The 18,298-nt window shown below is 43.4% G+C and overlaps 3 protein-coding genes across 4 annotated transcripts; all 3 read left to right on the plus strand.

Moving 5' to 3' along the window:
- Window positions 1–45: 45 nt before the first annotated feature.
- nfs1 (NFS1 cysteine desulfurase) lies at window positions 46–6,047 on the plus strand. The gene is made up of 13 exons (XM_077529479.1): window positions 46–387; window positions 1,311–1,387; window positions 1,894–2,010; window positions 2,086–2,169; window positions 2,523–2,675; window positions 2,768–2,861; window positions 3,328–3,462; window positions 3,870–4,027; window positions 4,103–4,208; window positions 4,285–4,366; window positions 5,233–5,316; window positions 5,384–5,473; window positions 5,575–6,047. The coding sequence occupies exons 1-13, from the start codon at window positions 279–281 to the stop codon at window positions 5,636–5,638; spliced, it is 1,353 nt and encodes a 450-aa protein (XP_077385605.1). The 5' UTR covers window positions 46–278; the 3' UTR covers window positions 5,639–6,047.
- Window positions 6,048–6,613: 566 nt separating this feature from the next.
- On the plus strand, window positions 6,614–10,153 carry sec13 (SEC13 homolog, nuclear pore and COPII coat complex component). Its single transcript, XM_077528551.1, has 9 exons — window positions 6,614–6,778; window positions 6,982–7,026; window positions 7,235–7,350; window positions 7,436–7,587; window positions 7,683–7,816; window positions 8,700–8,833; window positions 8,922–9,042; window positions 9,140–9,286; window positions 9,796–10,153. Exons 1-9 carry the CDS (start codon window positions 6,776–6,778, stop codon window positions 9,904–9,906), a joined length of 963 nt encoding a protein of 320 aa, XP_077384677.1. The 5' UTR covers window positions 6,614–6,775; the 3' UTR covers window positions 9,907–10,153.
- An 804-nt stretch (window positions 10,154–10,957) lies between these two features.
- LOC144023280 (keratin, type II cytoskeletal 8) lies at window positions 10,958–17,048 on the plus strand. 2 transcript variants are annotated; one of them, XM_077528549.1, is made up of 10 exons: window positions 10,958–11,219; window positions 13,285–13,493; window positions 13,647–13,707; window positions 14,969–15,064; window positions 15,161–15,325; window positions 15,593–15,718; window positions 15,954–16,097; window positions 16,227–16,303; window positions 16,368–16,414; window positions 16,705–17,048. In XM_077528549.1, the coding sequence occupies exons 1-10, from the start codon at window positions 10,983–10,985 to the stop codon at window positions 16,812–16,814; spliced, it is 1,272 nt and encodes a 423-aa protein (XP_077384675.1). In that variant the 5' UTR covers window positions 10,958–10,982; the 3' UTR covers window positions 16,815–17,048. The 2 variants fall into 2 exon arrangements, with proteins under 2 accessions (XP_077384675.1, XP_077384676.1); XM_077528550.1 differs by lacking the exon at window positions 10,958–11,219 and adding an exon at window positions 12,184–12,254.
- Window positions 17,049–18,298: the final 1,250 nt, after the last annotated feature.

An 18,298-nucleotide genomic window follows, 5' to 3' on the forward strand; every position in this document is an offset into this window, starting at 1 on the left:
AGTTTCTGTAAAATACACCAATGAGAGCGCAGTAAACACAAGGACCCTTCCGCCTCTTGTGCGTGAAGTTGTATATAAATGTCATAATCAGTAGTAACCCGGCTGTGAACTCAAGCACGCTTACCGAACAATTTTCTCCCAGTCGGGATTCATTTCATCCAGCCTGCAAATTTTCCTCCTGCGGATCACTCGACTTTGAAAAGAGTGTTGGAAGTCGCTTTGCGTTTTGAGAGTTTTGAACTGTCGCCATCAGGTGAAAGTCTCCCGTCGTCGCCCCGATGCTCTCCACTGGCAGGACCGCTTCCTCTCGCTTGTGCTGGCCGCTTCAGAGGCTCTGTCCCCGGCTGAGCTGCGAGCAGAGAGCCGCCGCCAGCACTCAACCGAAAGGTTAGGACGGAACCTGTTAGCTGTTAGCCTAGCATGATGCTAACCCGAAAGTGACGCAGTTTGGGAGCGGGACTTCAAATAAATGTGTTTTTGCAACCTAACCACCAAATATGTCATAACGGCTGATTTTGGACGAATTGCTGTAAGAGTTTGTAAATTACACTCATTCAAGTTGTTTCTAATATTTCAACGTTCGTGCATACGTACTCAAATATTAGTAAACAATGACAACTTTAGAAATAATAACAGAGACTCTAAATTGGATCAAAACACTATTTTTTTTTTATATATCAATATCATACACGAGGTTGACATTCAAAATACAATCCTTGATGTAATAATGCATCATTCTATCATTAAAACATCACAAAGTCGCGTGACGTTTGTAGTGCCTAAATAACAATGAAAGTGAAAGTAAACAGTTATTGAAGGGTTTTTCATTTTTACTCGCATCGTCAACGTAAAATAAATAAGGTGGCCTCTTAGCAGGATCTTAACTGTTTAATCAACATGAATCTGCTATACACAAGAAATACAATGCTGTATTGATCCATACGTTGTGTGGTAATATTGAATCATACTCGCGAAATAATAATCCATAAAAACATCCCAAAGGTATACAGAATGACGTGTCTTGTTTTTCTCCTTGTTCAAATCCGAAATCTAGTCATGAAGTGAAAGTAAGCACTGCAGCAACCCATGTAATGTTACTCTTTATTTATTCAAGTCAAAATGTTTATTATGAACTTATCGTCTAAATTGTTGTTTGGGTCCTCAAGCGTTCCAAATCATGAGTGTGTCCACAAAAGGCTGAGCAGGGATGACTCAGCACAGCCAGTTGCAAATCCTGGGTCAGTCTGGGGACACCACGATTAGAAAACAAACACAACCAATATTAGGATGTGATTTTGTTGTTATTGCAGAACTGATCAAGAAACGAGACCTGGTCCAAGATGAGCTGCGGCCCCTCTACATGGACTTCCAGGCCACCACGCCCATGGTAAGCGCCCCTTTTACACAGAAATGCATTGAAAACAAAATATGAGGCGACTGCTTAAAAAAAAATAATCTTGCAACTTGTTTCTTGACAGCTAAAACTGTAAAATTGTCACGCTATTTTGTGTATGACAAGTGACAGTGGTGCTCTTTTCTCCGATGAGTGATGGGATAATCGATTCTAAAACGATTTGATAGTGACAGTTCTAAACATAGACAAACAATATACGTACTTGTACATCATGCACAAATGAAATGGTATGTATGTAATGCACGTTGCAAATTGAAATAGCATCAAGAAGAGAGGCAGAAACAAACTTTCTGTTTCGCTATGACTGCACGAGGTCATTTCAAGGACTGAAACTAAAACGGGACAATAGTTGGTGCCAAAGTAAAACTTTTTTGCTTTTGCCTGAGCATAAAAAACAGCTAAGATTTTCAGTGAAGTTGAAAAATTGAATAAAAAAATGTATGACAATAAGGGATTGCGTCTTTAATCCGAACCGGCAGGATCCTCGCGTTCTGGACGCCATGTTACCCTACCAGGTGAATTACTACGGCAACCCTCACTCCAGGACGCACGCTTACGGCTGGGAGAGCGAGAGCGCCATGGAGACGGCAAGAAAGGTACACAAAAAATATGGATCTTTTTCTTTTCCAAAAAGAAATGTCATCGTCTCCCTTTGCTCTGACTCCGAGCAGCAGGTGGCCGATCTGATCGGCGCCGATCCCCGAGAGATCATCTTTACCAGCGGAGCCACCGAGTCCAACAACATGGCCGTCAAGGTCTGCTCACAAATTGTCTCATGTCACAAATAAGATCCAAATCCAAGTTGTCAGTTCGCAACAAGCTGCTCAACACCAACAGGCAGCTTTCCAACGAGGAAGGTCACATCCTGATCATTTTGGAGCACTTCCTGTTGATTTTGGAGAATTTCTGGGTCACTTCCTGTTCATTCAGGACACTTCCTGTTGAGTTTTGGGCACTTCCTTTTGATTTTGGCTCAAACAAATGATTTGTGATTTAGTTCCCGGTTTGGGTTGTCATGTCAGAAAATTGGCAATCACCGTTTTTCAAAGTAAAAGCAGAGTGTTTACAAAAAAACATCTAAACAGTGTGCTTGGATGGTAATTTGCAGGGCGTGGCGCGCTTCTACCAGGCCAAGAAGCGTCACGTGATCACCACGCAGACGGAGCACAAGTGCGTTCTGGACTCGTGCCGCGTTCTGGAGTCGGAGGGATTCCGCGTCACCTACTTGCCCGTGCAAAATAACGGACTGGTCGACCTCGAGGTGCGTGCCACTTTCACAACCACGTTTAAAAAAAAAAAAAAAAAAAAAAAGAAGAAGGGAAAAAAAAGCATTTTTCTTGATTTTTGTTTCAGCTGCTGGAAGCGTCCATGACGGATGACACGTCTCTGGTGTCCATCATGATGGTCAACAACGAGATCGGAGTCATGCAGCCCGTCAAGGAGATTGGTAACCATAGCAACCATGCGACATTCTATTGGCTGCTGCTAGATGATGTCACTTCTGTGTGACACACTTTCAAACTTCCTTCTTCCCGTTAATATAAAAATAAATCCACTTCAAGTCACATTTCAAATGGTCCTCAAAGGCACATGCATTAAAGCGATTACCAAAGACTAAAACTGACATTTTTGATAGCTTTGTAAACATAAAATGTAGTTAGTTAGTTTTTGTTTAACCAATCAGAGGACGGGAAAATGCCGACCTCAAACCAAAATATCAAATGTGACAAGCCCCCATTTAGAATAAACTTGAAATGACGCACGCCGGATTCTGATTGGACGACGAGTCTTAACACCCACACGCGCCTCATGGAAACATTAAAGCCAAGAGAAACGTTATTGTAAATGACGAGAATAAGTTTCACAATGCGCTTTGCTGACCTTTTAAGAAATAAGCGTCGTCGTTTCTGTAGGTCGCCTTTGCCGCTCCAAGGGCGTGTTCTTCCACACGGACGCCGCGCAGGCCGCCGGCAAAATTCCCATCGACGTGACGGACGCCAACATCAACCTCATGTCCATCAGCGCGCACAAGATCTACGGACCCAAAGGTAACTTCCTGTTGATTTTGGGACATTTCTGGGTCACTTCCTGTTCAATTCAGGACACTTCCTGTTGATTTTGGGGTAAACAAATGCCTTGTGAAATTGAAAGGTAAGAACTAGCCACCAGAGGAAATGGAAATCAACCCGACTTGTTTGTCAGATGTGCTGCTTTTAATAATGTCGTGACACCCACGACGACAACTTATTGCCGGTATCGTATCGTTACCTCCCTAATTTTGACATTACACCGCCCTCTACTGTCGCAAACCTCACGTGAGCAAACCCAGGAAGCGGGTGAGCTTGCCAATGCGAGCCCGAAGGCAATTAGGACGGCAATTTCAGTCTTACTCCACCAACGTAATATTAAGCATAATGCGGACAAAGAAACTGTTGGACTGCGCTTGTTTTGTCAGGCGTGGGCGCGCTGTACGTGCGCCGTCGGCCCCGCGTGCGACTGGAGCCCCTGCAGAACGGCGGCGGCCAGGAGAGGGGCCTGCGCTCGGGGACGGTGCCCACGCCGCTGGCCGTCGGCCTGGGGGCCGCCTGCAGCGTCGCGCGGCGGGAGATGGAGGTCGGAAAACGCGTCAAAAGGCGTCAAAACGGCGGACGTGTCCGTCTGATGGCTTTTGTGTCATTTTGCTCGTAGTACGACCACCGGCGAGTGTCCGCGCTGGCAGATCGTCTGGTGCAGAAGATCACGTCTCGGCTTCCTGACGTGATCATGAACGGAGACCCGCGACAACGCTACCCCGGTAAGACGGAAACGCTCGTGCAATTTACACGCACGCTGACATGTGTGACATCACCGTGCGTGCGCGTGTTTGTTAGGGTGCGTCAACTTGTCGTTTGCATACGTGGAGGGCGAAAGTCTCCTGATGGCACTGAAGGACGTCGCGCTGTCCTCTGGCAGGTGAGCCTCCACACCAAAAAATAAATAAAAAACATGCGGTTGATTCACTGTCAGACACTTTCGCAGAATGTCAATATTTAATGTCCTTCACTCCCATAAACATATTTCTAAGTTTTTTATGCAAGAGCATACAGAAAGCTTTGATGTAGCTTCGTAGTTATTACAAAAAACGGCCAGGAGGTGGCAGCAGAGTACAAGATCAGCAATAAGCTCTTTTTGTGAATGTGAATGAATAGTGATGAAAATGAACTGTATTGTAATGCTAATTGCTGCAAAATTGAAACATATAAATACGTATATATTTTCCTAAATTCAATTCAATTAAATTCTAAATAAATTGCAAAACCAGTCAAAATACACTAAGTGGGAAACTTACAGAAAACATTTTTTTTTTGAACAAAATGAATCATAAAATTGTGATGTTGATCCTATTAACTGTTATGTTTTCATTTTGAGACCTCAAACTATAAAAGAAGACCAAGAAAGGTCTTTAAAAAACAAAAAGTTTATTTACACAATATATTTGCAACATCGACTCACCACATGGCTCAAGTTCAACTATATCAAATTACAACTGTATCATGTTTATTTAGTTTTTCATTTTTTCTTTATGAAAGTGTGTCATCATTAATTTTTTTTTAAATAGCATTTATTTATTTGGACCCACACACTGATTTAAAAAAAAAAAAAAAAAGGTAATGATAACTTAGTTTTAGTGCTGGAACAGTTTCATTGCATTCCCATTCATTTCAATGAGAAACATGACTTTGGTTGACAAACATTTCGGCTTACAAAAACGGGGTCACGGATTGAATGGATTAAAAATTCCTGATCTGAATTGAATGCGTATGTGTTTGTTTGTGTAGCGCGTGTACATCGGCTTCTCTGGAGCCGTCGTACGTCCTCCGAGCCATCGGAGCCGATGAAGATCTCGCCCACTCCTCCATCAGGTACGTCGTCATCATCATCATCACCCAAATACGTACATGACAAACGTTAAGTATTCGTGTCGAACAGGTTTGGGATCGGTCGCTTCACCACCGAGGAGGAGGTGGACTACACGGCCGAGAAATGCATCCATCAGGTTCAAAGGCTGCGAGAGATGAGGTGGGACATTTTGCGCCACAACCGACCGGTTTTAATCAAATATAAATATGTATCCGAGTGGCCCTCAATTTTATTTTTTATTTTTTTGTGGTCTTTTTCAGCCCCCTGTGGGAGATGGTGCAAGAAGGCATCGACTTGAAGAGCATCAAGTGGACGCAGCACTAGACTCCACCCCTCTCCCCGCTTGACTTCCTGGTTGACAACCAAGCCGAGAGATTCGTCCTCAGAACCGATTTGACGATATTTTCCCCTGCTTTCTGTTGCCGCACTCAAAACACGCACAAATAAAGCAGCAAAATTGCTTTTTGTCGTTGTCAGTCAAGTTCTCAGTCATCAATACCAAAATACGTTTCAATTAGCTGGAGGACCCTACCTCTGCGAAAAACAACAACAATAATAGATGTATTTTTTTGTATGAATGAGCTTTTTGTTGAGTTGTGTCCATGTCTTGTCTCTTGTTGTCACCTCAACCTGTTGTGGTGCATTATTCACCAAGCAACATGTCAGCGTGTCTTTGTTAGCGCAGCTCACAGATATTTTACATGACTATCAATAAAGATTCATTTCAAAATTGTTTTATTTTTTTTCAGTCTTTAAGTCATTTCCCAATGAAGCAAAAGGTAATAAATGATCTAAGTAATGGTCATGTGGTCTTCGGTAAATATTTGGTTAATGACGATTCAAGGTTATAAATGGTTTTATTTGAGTGTTAATTATATTTTCTTGTTTTTCATACTTTTTTAAAATTTTATTATTTTTACTCGCGTTACGTTGCCGCCATATGAATGGAAATTGGAAGCAACAGTAAGTTTGTTTCACGCCACGTCTTCTTGGGCGAGCTTAGCTTCGTCGAAAGTCGTTGAAATAATAATTCAAATAGTAAACTGTTTTGCAATTATTTCTTCACTTCCGAAAAGCGGTCGATATGTTTTCGGTGTTTCCGGCGGAGGATTCTGCTCGAAGCACACGCCACCATCAAGGCGATTAATTACCTCATTATTTGTCTCTGTCATTAATTAAAAAAAACGTCAAGAAGCCCTTAAAGTAATTGTATTTAAACTATTACTATTAATACGTATTAACAAATTTACGAAAAAGAAAAACTGACGTGATCAATGACGTAATTACTTCTGTTCCATGTTTCGTTTCGATCGGAGGACTTTTGGTGACGCATCAGGCGGAAGCGGCGTCTCAGTCAGTTGCCACGTCGGAATTTCAATCAAATTCGCTTATTTCTGTTTTTTTTTTTTTTTTAATATTTAGATATCAATTTTCTGGAGTGCCTCTCCTCAATCTGTAGTCATGGTGAGTACGCTAACATTCAATCGAAGTCCCACATAAACCAGCGTCTTCTGTGTGTTTGTGTCTTCATCAATCTCCTCGCAAGCTAACGCGTTAGCATAGCGGCTAAGTGAATTCTGGACTAGCGGACCAAAACGTTACTTTTTGTTGTTGTTAATTCTGTGGGAATGCAATGAAAGTTTGTAATTTGTTTTTGTCATTTTCAGGTTTCTGTCATTAACACCGTGGACACCTCACACGAGGACATGATCGTGAGTGATTTGAAATATTGATCAGAAGTTCAATTTAAACAATATTTGTGTCGTATGGACTTTAAAATAAAAGTCTTCCTGCTGGGATTCCATTCAGTTGTCATGATCTTGAAATAAAACCAATAAACTGGCACGACAATGGATTGTTTGGCGAGCTGAACCAGAGAAGTAGAAAAAAGTGTTTCTAAATGTTGCTGATATGTTGCAGCATGATGCTCAGATGGACTACTACGGCACCCGTCTGGCCACCTGCTCTTCCGACCGCACCCTCAAGATCTTTGACGTCCGCAACGGCGGCCAGATCCTCGTCGCCGACCTGCGAGGGTGAGGGAGTCTTTACTTAACTTACGGGAGCAGTACGGCGGAATTGTAGCGACCCCTGTGGCTTTGTTTTTTGCGTCTCGGTCAGGCACGAGGGTCCCGTGTGGCAGGTGGCGTGGGCCCACCCCATGTTCGGCAACATCCTGGCGTCTTGCTCCTACGACCGCAAGGTCATCGTGTGGAAGGAGGAGAACGGCGCCTGGGACAAGATGTACGAGTACACGGGACACGAGTCGTCAGGTGCGGGCCGCCCACTTCAAACAGCGTTGGAGACCCCCCCCCCCCCCCCCCGATATATTTATTAATTTGTTTAGTTTTTTGTCTTTGTCATGCAGTGAACTCTGTGTGTTGGGGTCCGTACGAGTTTGGCCTGATTCTGGCGTGCGGCAGCTCCGACGGCGCCATCTCCCTGCTCGCCTTCACGGGAGAGCAGCAGTGGGACGTCAAGAAGATCAACAACGCGCACACGGTCAGTGGCGCCCGTTTACCCGACTTGCGCGCACATACGTGTGTTTTTAAAACTGCTTTGCTGTTTTAGATCATGCTTTGAATGATAATCACACTTTTATTTGGATCAATATTGTAATGAATCGGAATTATTTGTGAAATGAGGGAGAACATTTGCATTTTTATTCTACTAAATCAAATGTAGCTTGAAAATTGAGAGCGAGCAAGCTGAACAAACGTGCTTCTTTTCCTTTTGAATTTCACGTGTTCAATGTGAAGACTTGGTGAGCCGTCGCCCCCTGGAGGTTGGCTGACTACCGGTTGAGAACAATGAAGATCGTTGATTCTTGGATCGGGACTTTATATTAGCAGCAGATACTCAAACTGAAGGGACTCGCATTATTATTTTTTTTTATGTTTTGCTAAGGCGGGGTTATTATAGTTTTGGAATTTTTCATTTGAGTTATTTATTTTATTTTATTTTTTTAATTTAGTGAGTTTTAATTAGTTTTCAGGGTGGTTTTGATAGTTATTAGTTTAGTTATTTAAAAAATGCTTATTTTTAGTTTAGCTTTAGTTAGTTTCAATATTAATTTTAGTTTTTTTAATTTATTTTTTTAAATTGTCCTTATTCCGGTTAATCTCAAAATAAAATCCCATTTAAAATCATCCCCAAAATGCTGATGCATTCAATTAATTACCAAAAGACAAAAATGAACGACATTTTCACAAAACTTATAGTTTTCATTTGTTATGTAAACATAAAATGTAGTTTTAGTTAGTTTTTTTGGTTTTATTTTATTTTGGTAAAGACATTGTTTTTGGAATTTGAGTTTATCTTTTGCATTAGTTTCAGTTGACTAACAAAAGCGTTCGCTGATTTTTCCCGGTCTTGTGCGCATCAGATCGGCTGCAACGCGGTGAGCTGGGCCCCCGCCGTGGTGCCGGGCAGCCTGATCGAGCAGCCGTCGGGACAGAAGCCAAACTACGTCAAACGTTTCGTGTCCGGCGGCTGCGACAACCTCGTCAAACTCTGGAAGTAAGTCGCCCTCGAATACAAAACAAAACAAAAGAAAGGCTGATGTGGCGTTACCTTCTTTTGGCGCCGGTGACTTCCCGTCGGGCAGAGAGGAGGACGGCCAATGGAAGGAGGAGCAGAAACTGGAGGCGCACAGCGATTGGGTGAGAGACGTGGGCTGGGCGCCGTCCATCGGACTGCCCACCAGCACCATCGCCAGCTGCTCGCAGGTCAGATCGCACGCCGATGACGACGACGTCGTCGCCGACGGCTGGCTGGCAGTCGGATCCTCGTGTGCGCAACCTTTTTGTGACCTTTTCCCCCCAGGACGGCCGCGTGTACATCTGGACGTGCGACGACCCCGCCGGCAACGCCTGGACGGCCAAACTGCTGCACAAGTTCAACGACGTCGTCTGGCACGTCAGCTGGTCCATCACCGGCAACATCCTGGCCGTGTCCGGAGGAGACAACAAGGTCGGCGTCGTCAATTGGGCCAAAAAGCCCATTAAAACGTTACAGAAGAAAACTGCTAACGGGGAGTTAGCAACTGCTAACAAGAAGTTAGCATCGACTTCGGGAGTGTTTTTTTTTTTTTTTCCCTTCAAATAAGGAATATCATCAACACGCAAATGTCGTGGGAACGCACACCCGCAGATGAGATGACACTACACAAAGGCACAAATTCTTCCTAATGTGTGGAAAAACAAGTTATTCGAATAGAATTCAATCGCAACTTTCTTCTGTCCTCACTTTAAAGTGTGCAGCCCAATGGATGCACGGCACCACACTGCCCCCAAGAGGCCAAAACGCACAAGAACATTCAGTTTTTGTTCTTACTGTTTTTTTTCAGTTGCTATTATTTGAATGGATCTGATTCTTATTTCACTTATTGTTTTGTTTTGTCATTGTCCTTTCAAGTTCTGTAATGTTGCTCTTTGAAGTCTTTCTTCTCTCGCCGCTCATCACGTTGCTGTGTTGCGCAGGTGACGTTGTGGAAGGAGTCGATGGACGGCCAGTGGGCGTGTATCAGCGACGTCAGCAAAGGTCAGGGCGCCGTGTCCGCCATCGCCGACACGCAGCAGGCCGAGCAGTGACGCAAACGCACACGCGCAGTTTGTCCATATGCTTGTTAGAAATATGATTGACTTTTTGTTTTGTTTTTTAAATCAATGTGTTTCCTCTTGCCCATATAAGGACATTTCCGCCTCACCTACAAAATGGGCGTCAACGATTGGCTCATTAAGTCGGACTGACCGACCAATCAGGAACAGGAAACACGCGCCGGTTTCCTATTTGTATGTAATTATTAATAAAAAAGAAAATGTGAATATGAATGCACAATGTTGCCTTTTTTTTTCTACTATTAGGAAAAATTTGACTTGCAGCTGCTTCCTCCTCTTTCTCATCTTTCTCACTTTCCTCCCGATAAGTCAATACAGAAGTATCGCCAATGGTGTGTGTGTTTATATATATTTTTAAATGAAGGTAGCAGTATCCTATGAATTGCTGAATCACAATCAATTTTCAACATTTAAGTGTTTTTCCTTTTTAAACAAACGACAAAATGAGGACAAAGTTTGTTGATGGACTTTAAAACCTTTACAGGCTTTATAATACTTGATCAATGTTTTTCTCCAGGAACATCACAACATAACATTTTTGTTACTTAAAGTGCACACAAATGTAGACATTTTTTTTCAAATACTGTTCGGAAACAATTATAAATAAGGAACAATTGTGCCTTTGTTGCACTTTTGTGTTTTTTTTTTTCTAACCTAAATAAACAAGATTATCATGCAGCAAACGTAAAACATAGAAAAGAAATTATTTTTCAAGTATACTACTTTGCTTCCTCCTCTTTGTGCACTATGGACGACCAAAACTGCCAAAATTCAAAATAAATAAATGAAACTAAAAGTGAAAAGAAAAATTGGATATAAAAGATATGATTTTAAAATTATATCCTCAAAAATCAATATATTTATATTGTCCCTTTTGACTTTTAGTCATTTGAGTTTTGGCCGTTTTGGTCGTCCTCTTCATGCACCACCTTCTCATTTTCCTCCCCTTCATCATCTTCCTCCTCCTCCTGCCCCTCCCCCATCAGCCCCAAAAGTACAAAAGCAGGCCGCCACCTGAGCGCGTCCACACTTTGTCCGTCCTCCTGAAAATGAGCCTGAGTCGCAGCAAGAGGATCAGCTCGGGCGTCTCGGCCCGCCGCTCCAACGGCGGCTTTAGCGGCGTGTCGCTGCAGCAGGTGGGCGCCGCGCTGTCCCCGCTGTCGCTCAACAGGAGCCTGCTGGCCCCCCTCAACCTGGAGATCGACCCCAGCCTCTCCATGAGCCGAGCCCACGAGAAGGAGCAGATCAAAAGCCTCAACAACCGCTTTGCCTCCTTCATCGATAAGGTGAGCGCTTATAGTAACGTGCCTGCTTTGCTTCGCAAGCAGTTGCCCCGCTACACATCTGTTAAAAAAAAAAAAAAAAAAAGTCAGGTTGATTTCCATTTGTGCAGTTCTAGCACCCTCTGGTGGCTGTTTTTTTTTAGTGCAATTGAATTTTCAGTGGGGATATTTTGGCCCTTCTACGTTTCAAATCCACATGACTTGTCACATGAAGGGGAACGGAATCTGCTCGTGAACACAATCAATATGTGGACCAACGCTTTATATGAAAAGTGCCTCAATATTGTTATTAGAGATTGTAGGTGGTTTATATGCATTGCTGTTATGTAACTTTATTTATAAAGCGCTTTCAGAACAGGCATTGTTGTATACAAAGTGCTGTACATAAACATAAATATCAGTTTTGCAGTAAACAAGAACATTATTTAGTATGAGCTCTTTTTTTTGTGACCTTTTTTAAATCTCGCCAATGAAACTGCAGTAATTTGTGTAAACGAGACGAGCGGAGGTTTCGTGTGGCCGCATTTCTCAGAAGTGGTTTTGTGTGTTGATGTGCGACACGGATACCCCGGACGGACGGACGGACGGACTTTTCTCACGGCGTCGATGGCGCGGCTGACACAATGCCGCCATTGTCGCCGTTGGCGCGGATACATTTCAGAGCAATCGACCTCCAATTTTCATCCCACAATCCGGATAACAATCAAAACAATCATCACATGAAAAGACTTCCCAGTAAAGTGGGAGATCAAATGTAGCATTAGCTTAGCATTTGTTTTTGTTTTTTAAGCAAAAACTCAGTGTTGGCCTTTCATTCAACGCTAGTCAGATTAGCACCTGTGTAGAATTGTCACTAAAATGTCTTAACAGAAACATTCAATTTGCTGCATTATTTTAGCTTCAGATTTTGTATGGCTAAAGCAACCATCTCAAAACATTAGCTTAGCCAAACACAAAATGGCTTCACCACATTTCAACAAGTCATTGAAGCCGCGTCCGCCACTGCGAAGACATTTCAGATTCCCACTTCACTAGTTGGTAACCCGATAAACCTTCCGGGGCCATTTTGCGATTAACAGAGTAGCCTTTGTGTGTGTGTGTAATAGTAGCCAGGACACCGGAGACGGAATCCGAGCTGACTTCTTTTCACCACCACTGAAAATGGTTCCAATATTTTGTCACATGACATCTGGTAGAAATGGTCATCATGAGAGGACTTAAAAAAAAAAAAAAAGTCCCAAGGATCCATGTCTGAAAAGATACAGGAAGTCAGCCATTTTGGTTCGAAGCATGTTATGCCGTTTTCATGTTATGGCTGCTGCGGAGCAAAGCAGGCAACATATTATGGCACTTTATTGACCGGAATCGGTTGTTGGATATTAATATGCATTTGATTTGATTAATAAATGAGAACCAACCAAACCAAACTTCATATTGCAAAGGGCAACTGATGTTGGGGAAGGAATCTTTTACCGATAAATGACAAAAACAACCCAAAACGGTTTCGCTGTTACCATTTCATACAAAGTAACCAACTTGCTGTGTATTTCCGTCTACCAAATTTCATATTATGAAATCAAACTGCCTTCAGTGGCTGAATTTTGAAAATAACAAAAACAATTTTAAGGATATCCTTGCCAAAAATGACGGCTTTGAACTAAAATGGCCAACTTCCTGTGTCTTTTTTTTGGGCATGGCTTCTAGAGACTTTTTTTTTTTTTTTAATGTTGGTCTACTAATGATAGACATATCTACCAAATCTCATGTTGCTAAGGGTAGCTGATTTTTTTTTTTTTTTTTCAAATAATGAAAAAGCAAAACAATAACAAAAGTGAACTTGCCAACATTGCTTCGACCCAAAATGGCCGACTTCCTGACAGTTTTTGTTGGTCTACTCATGATGATAGACAATATGTCTACCAAAATTCATGTTGCTAAGTGAAAGTGATCCGAATTTTTGAAATGAAGATTCCGGTTGCTACGACAACGTGAATTCAGTTGTGGTTATTACGACAACGCAATAAGTTGTGTTGATTTTTGGTGTTGTTGTTGTTGTTGTGTGTTTCAGGTGCGCTTCCTGGAGCAGCAAAACATGATGCTGGAGACCAAGCTGGAGCTGCTGCAGGGCCAGCGGACGGGCCGCTCCAACGTGCAGCCGCTCTTTGAGGTGTACATGGCGGGCCTGCGGCGCCAGATGGACCTGGTCAACGGCGACAAGTGCAAACTGGACGGCGAGCTGAGGAACATGCAAGGCCTGGTGGACGACTACAAGCACAAGTCGGTGCACAAATTTCAAGCTGATCCGTCTTATAATTGCTGTGATTGTTTTAAAAGTGATTTTACCCGCTTGGGCGACTCTAATAAATGCGTATTTTCATTCTATCGTGAACTCCCAACTTGACTGTCATCAAGTTTCTGGTTTGTGTGTAGATACGAGGACGAGATCAACAAGAGGAACAACCTGGAGAATGACTTTGTCCTCCTGAAGAAGGTCATTCATAAAAACAAACAAAATCTGGCTGGGAATCTTTGACTGTCAAGTACGATTTTTTGGGAACTGCGATTCGACGATTTTCGATTGAGAACGATTTCTGATACAAAATAATTTGACTGACGATGATTTCTGCTTCAATTTATAGACCCTTCCAGTGTGACGTCACGTCCAAGTGCGCCCCTTGTGGTGGAGGGCAGTGCGTCAATGCCGGTGAATTAGAAAACAGCAGCGACTGCTTAGCTGCTGCTCCGCCTCCCGGAGGGCAAGCCTAAGGGTTCATACGGCACAGTCATCACGTCTGCCTTGAGCTAATACTGTATACGAAAAAGAGAAAAAGTACCTGATAGAAAATCATCTGAGCATATCCTCGTACTTTTTGTGGGTGCAAAACAGTTGCGTCGTAGTTTGGCCGTGCTCGTCTACACGTCTCGCTGTCTTCCGCCTGGTTTCGAATCGCTGCCGGCAGCCGAAAGAACGATCTCGTCTCTCTTTGAGCCATTCGAGCATCCGTCAGCCGTGGACAAGTTCACCAGAGCAGTGATCACTGATTTATCAACTGTTTCACACGGATTTGGTTTCTAATTCGCTCGTATTGACACCCTGCCCTCCACCACAAGGGGCGCGCTTCAACGTGACGTCACACCGGAAGGATGGATATATATATATATATATATATATTATTTACATGTATTAAGTTTTGAATTGTAAGGATAGTGCCTTTTTCCACAAAGCTATAATTCTTTACAAATCACTTTTACTGTAAATCTTAAAGGCACAAAACGAAGACAATTCTACACAGTGCACACTTTAAATACGAACGCACTTTGTTGAGCTTGTTTCCCAAAGGTAGCTAACTCAAGGCTAACGCACAATGGAAAAGTGCCATTGACTTGCTAACGCTGACTAGCGCGCTATTCGCGGCACTTTTATCACTCAAAAGAACGGCTATTCATACAAAACGCTTCGGGAATGTATACAGAGAAGCATCCTAATATGACTCACTTTTATATATACTCTTCGTGTTCTGCCAAAAAAAAAAAAAAAAAAAACTTGTAGAGATGGAGCTACAACTTAGCTGCGTATCAGAACGCATGGAACCACACTGCCCCTAAGTGGCCAAATCGTGTACAACATGAACCGTGCTCCCAATATCGCGAAGACAGTTATAAAATCATTTCAATAAAATTGTCTTTGGGAACATTTAAAACAAGGAGGGAAAAATGTGAAAGCAAAAAAAAAAGATGTTGCGTGTTCGCAGGACGTGGACTCGGCTTACATGGTGAAGGCCGACCTGGAAGACAAAGTGGGAGCTCTGACCGACGAGATCAACTTCCTGCGCGCCATCTACGAGGAGGTAATACGGCGGCCGCCGATGTTCGCCGATGTTCGCCGATGTTTGCCGATCGTCGTCGTCGTCGTCATGGTTTTGTGGTTTTTGGTGCGTGCGCAGGAGTTGCGCGAGTTGCAGGCCAGCATCCGCGACACGTCGGTGGTGGTGCAGATGGACAACAGTCGCAGCCTGAACATGGAGCAGATCGTGGCCGAGGTCAAAGCGCAGTACGAGGAGATCGCAGCTCGCAGCCGGGAGGAGGCCGAGGCCTGGTACAAGAGCAAAGTACGAGCGTTGCCTGATGATTGTCACAACTGTTGCATCTAAGGAAAAAAGGATTGGCATTTAATTCAAGAAAAATAAGAAGAAAATAAACTAATCTGAGGAGAGAAAAAAATAATCAGGCAGTAATTCTTCAGCATACCACCAGAGGGAGCCCTGACGTCACAAGCGGTGCACGTGCAAGAGTCCAACCGATGGCGCTCTGTGCATTGTGCAACATTTGTCCGTCCGTCGGTCCGTCCGTCCGTAAGACTGTGCTTGTGGTAGCAGTTCGACCAGATGTCGGTGCAGGCCAGCCGGTTCGGAGACGAGCTCCGCGTGGTCAAGGGCGAAGTCGGCGAAGTCAACCGCCTCATCGGACGCCTGCAGAGCGAGATCGAGGCTGTCAAAGCGCAGGTACCGGCCGACGCCCCCTTCGTCTGCTTCCTGGCCACCTTTTTTATTTTCTATTTTTTTTAAAGAATTACTGCCAAGTTTTTGTTTGGTTTTTTAAATAAGAAATAGTACCAAGCCACGCCCCCAACACAACCTCCATGTCCTGTCACACAGAACAGCGATGAAGCAAATGAAGGAAAAAAAAAAGAAGCCATGTTGGTGTGTGTGAACCGATTGAATCGATTTTTTTTCCCAGCGCGGCAGCCTGGAGAGCCAGCTGGCCGAGGCGGAGGACCGCGGCGAGATGGCGGTCAAAGAGGCCAAAGGTCGCACCCGGGACCTGGAGGACGCCCTGCAGAGAGCCAAGCAGGACATGGCCCGCCAGCTCCGAGAGTACCAGGTGAGCGCTACGCTACGCTACGCTACGCTAACGTCACCACAAAAAAACAAAACAAAGCCATCGCGTTTACTTTCTGCCACAAGAGGGAGCCCTCACTTTGAGAAACACTTTTCATTGACCCGCCCATAGGACCTGATGAATCTCAAGCTGGCTCTGGACATCGAGATCGCCACCTACAGGAAGCTGTTGGAAGGGGAGGAGGACAGGTAAGGAAGTTGGCCGTATTGCTACCCAACTTTTCTCCTGACGTTTTTGCTGGTCGCTTGGCAGACTGGGACAACAAACCATCGTCAACATCCAGGCCGTCAGCAACTACAGTAAGTTAGCAAAATTGCTCGATGACCTCCGCCAAGGCCTGCAAACGCACCGATTACTCGATTGTTTTTTTGAAGTAACTTTATTGATGACTTGATTTTGAAAGTAATTTCCTCCCTGATTACTTGATTTAAAAAAAAAGTAATTTACAACTGAGTTACTTTACCGATGACTTTATTATATAAGTAAGTGTTGCACTGATAACTTGATTTCCGAAAGTAGCTTACTTTACTGATTACTTGATTGCAAAAGTAACTTAGTTACTTTATTAACGTGGTATTCCATCGACCAGGCAGCAGAAGTTCCAACGGCAACTACCAGAGCGCCGGCGTCTCTTCGCCTCCGAAGCTTCTCATCAAGACCACCGAGACTCGAGACCACAGCAGATACAGTATGCGCTAAGCTAGCATTAGCGCCCGCATTGACCATTACGTAACAATTTAGTAGCCAATGAGACAACTTCTAGATCGGAAATGGAATTTTTCTTAGTTTCAAACTAACATTCTGCTATACCTTCAATATTGCCTTCAAATGTATTCAAGCGATTGTTTGTTGTATCAGTAATTTGAAGTTAATTAGCTGTTTGTTGACAATCTTAATATATTTCTCATCATCTAAGCATAATCATTTAGTTTAGTGTCTCCTTGCACAATTATAATAAAATTGCATTTTTTTCATTTTTTTCCCCACCTTGGTGCCAAGGATCTTCATTATTTTAGACAAAAGTATTGCTTTGGTGCCATCTTGTAGCATGTTGGAACCAGTGAACTATGTTGAGGTGAGTTGCAGACTTTCATTAGACCAAAGCAGACCAGCATTTTTACTATGATTAGATGGTGGAACCGAAAAAGAAAAGAGCATAAATACCTGAACAGACGTGCTCATAACACCAAACTGGCCGACCAAAGCCTCCAAATGTGCTTCATTTATTCAATATTATCCAATTATCCTCCTTTACAATGTTCATTAGCTCAACAAACTGCAACGTGTTTTTGCTTGCCGGAAAAATTGATAGTTTTGGAGATGAAAATAAATACATTTTAAAGTACAAATAATAGTAATATTTAAGAAAAAAACGCATGTGATTTTTTTTTTTTTTTAATGTGAGAAACGATTCGGAAAGTCCTAATGACGACCGAGTTGTGTTCATGTGATTTTGTTGTTTCGGTAAAATTGTGAATTGCGACGTAATTGTGTCGATTGTAAAACAGCCTGTTGTGCTAGCAGACGTGAATTATAATTGTTCCTATTTCTTGCCATTCACAAAATCCTTGTGCGCTCTCCGCCATGTTGAAAGTTGAAAAGTTCTCTCAACTCGGAAAATTCGACACGAGGGGGCGTTCACGTGCAATTTTCTCCATATGTGCTATTTACCATCATTACGATACCACATGAAGGCAGCAGGAGGAGTCGGAGAAAAAAAAAAGAAAAAAAAAGTCCAATTGACCACATTTGTTGGTGACATGCTTGTTTGCCATTCTGCCGACGTGCCCTTGAGCAAGGCGCCGTCAAGTGTTTTGGGCAATCAGTGCACAATCACCCGAAGCGGATACGGCAAAAGCTAGCAAAAAAAAAAAGAAGTTACGAGTCGATCACCTGACCTGAATCCAATTGCGCCTGCACGTGCTAAAGTAATGTTTCCAATATTGATCGACCTGACATACTTGGAGAGAGAGAGAGTGAATGTGTGTGTGTGTGTGTGTGTGTGTGTGTGTGTGTGTCTGTGTGTGTCTGTGTGGGGGGGGTGCGAGGTGCCGCAGCCGTCCAGTGCGTCTCGACGGCGACCGTCGTCGCTTGTCCGTCCTCGTCATCCTGACACAACAGAGAGACAGAAAAATGGGGAGGGAGGGGGCGTGTGAGGTTGTGCGGGGGGTCGTTTGATTTGT

Source organism: Festucalex cinctus, chromosome 8 (genome assembly GCF_051991245.1).
Source record: "Festucalex cinctus isolate MCC-2025b chromosome 8, RoL_Fcin_1.0, whole genome shotgun sequence".
Taxonomy (NCBI): domain Eukaryota; kingdom Metazoa; phylum Chordata; class Actinopteri; order Syngnathiformes; family Syngnathidae; genus Festucalex; species Festucalex cinctus.

Excerpts from the sequence above, each read along its gene's own strand:
- sec13 (XM_077528551.1), top strand. Across the intron at positions 7,588-7,682 it reads CACGGGACACGAGTCGTCAG|TGAACTCTGTGTGTTGGGGT; the intron begins GTGCGGGCCGCC and ends TTTGTCATGCAG. Across the intron at positions 7,817-8,699 it reads AGATCAACAACGCGCACACG|ATCGGCTGCAACGCGGTGAG; the intron begins GTCAGTGGCGCC and ends TGTGCGCATCAG.
- nfs1 (XM_077529479.1), top strand. The coding sequence starts at position 279 with ATGCTCTCCACTGGCAGGACCGCTTCCTCTCGCTTGTGCTGGCCGCTT. Across the intron at positions 2,170-2,522 it reads CCAACAACATGGCCGTCAAG|GGCGTGGCGCGCTTCTACCA; the intron begins GTCTGCTCACAA and ends GGTAATTTGCAG. Across the intron at positions 2,676-2,767 it reads ACGGACTGGTCGACCTCGAG|CTGCTGGAAGCGTCCATGAC; the intron begins GTGCGTGCCACT and ends TTTTTGTTTCAG.
- LOC144023280 (XM_077528549.1), top strand. The coding sequence starts at position 10,983 with ATGAGCCTGAGTCGCAGCAAGAGGATCAGCTCGGGCGTCTCGGCCCGC. Across the intron at positions 13,494-13,646 it reads GTGGACGACTACAAGCACAA|ATACGAGGACGAGATCAACA; the intron begins GTCGGTGCACAA and ends GTTTGTGTGTAG. Across the intron at positions 16,098-16,226 it reads GCCAGCTCCGAGAGTACCAG|GACCTGATGAATCTCAAGCT; the intron begins GTGAGCGCTACG and ends ACCCGCCCATAG.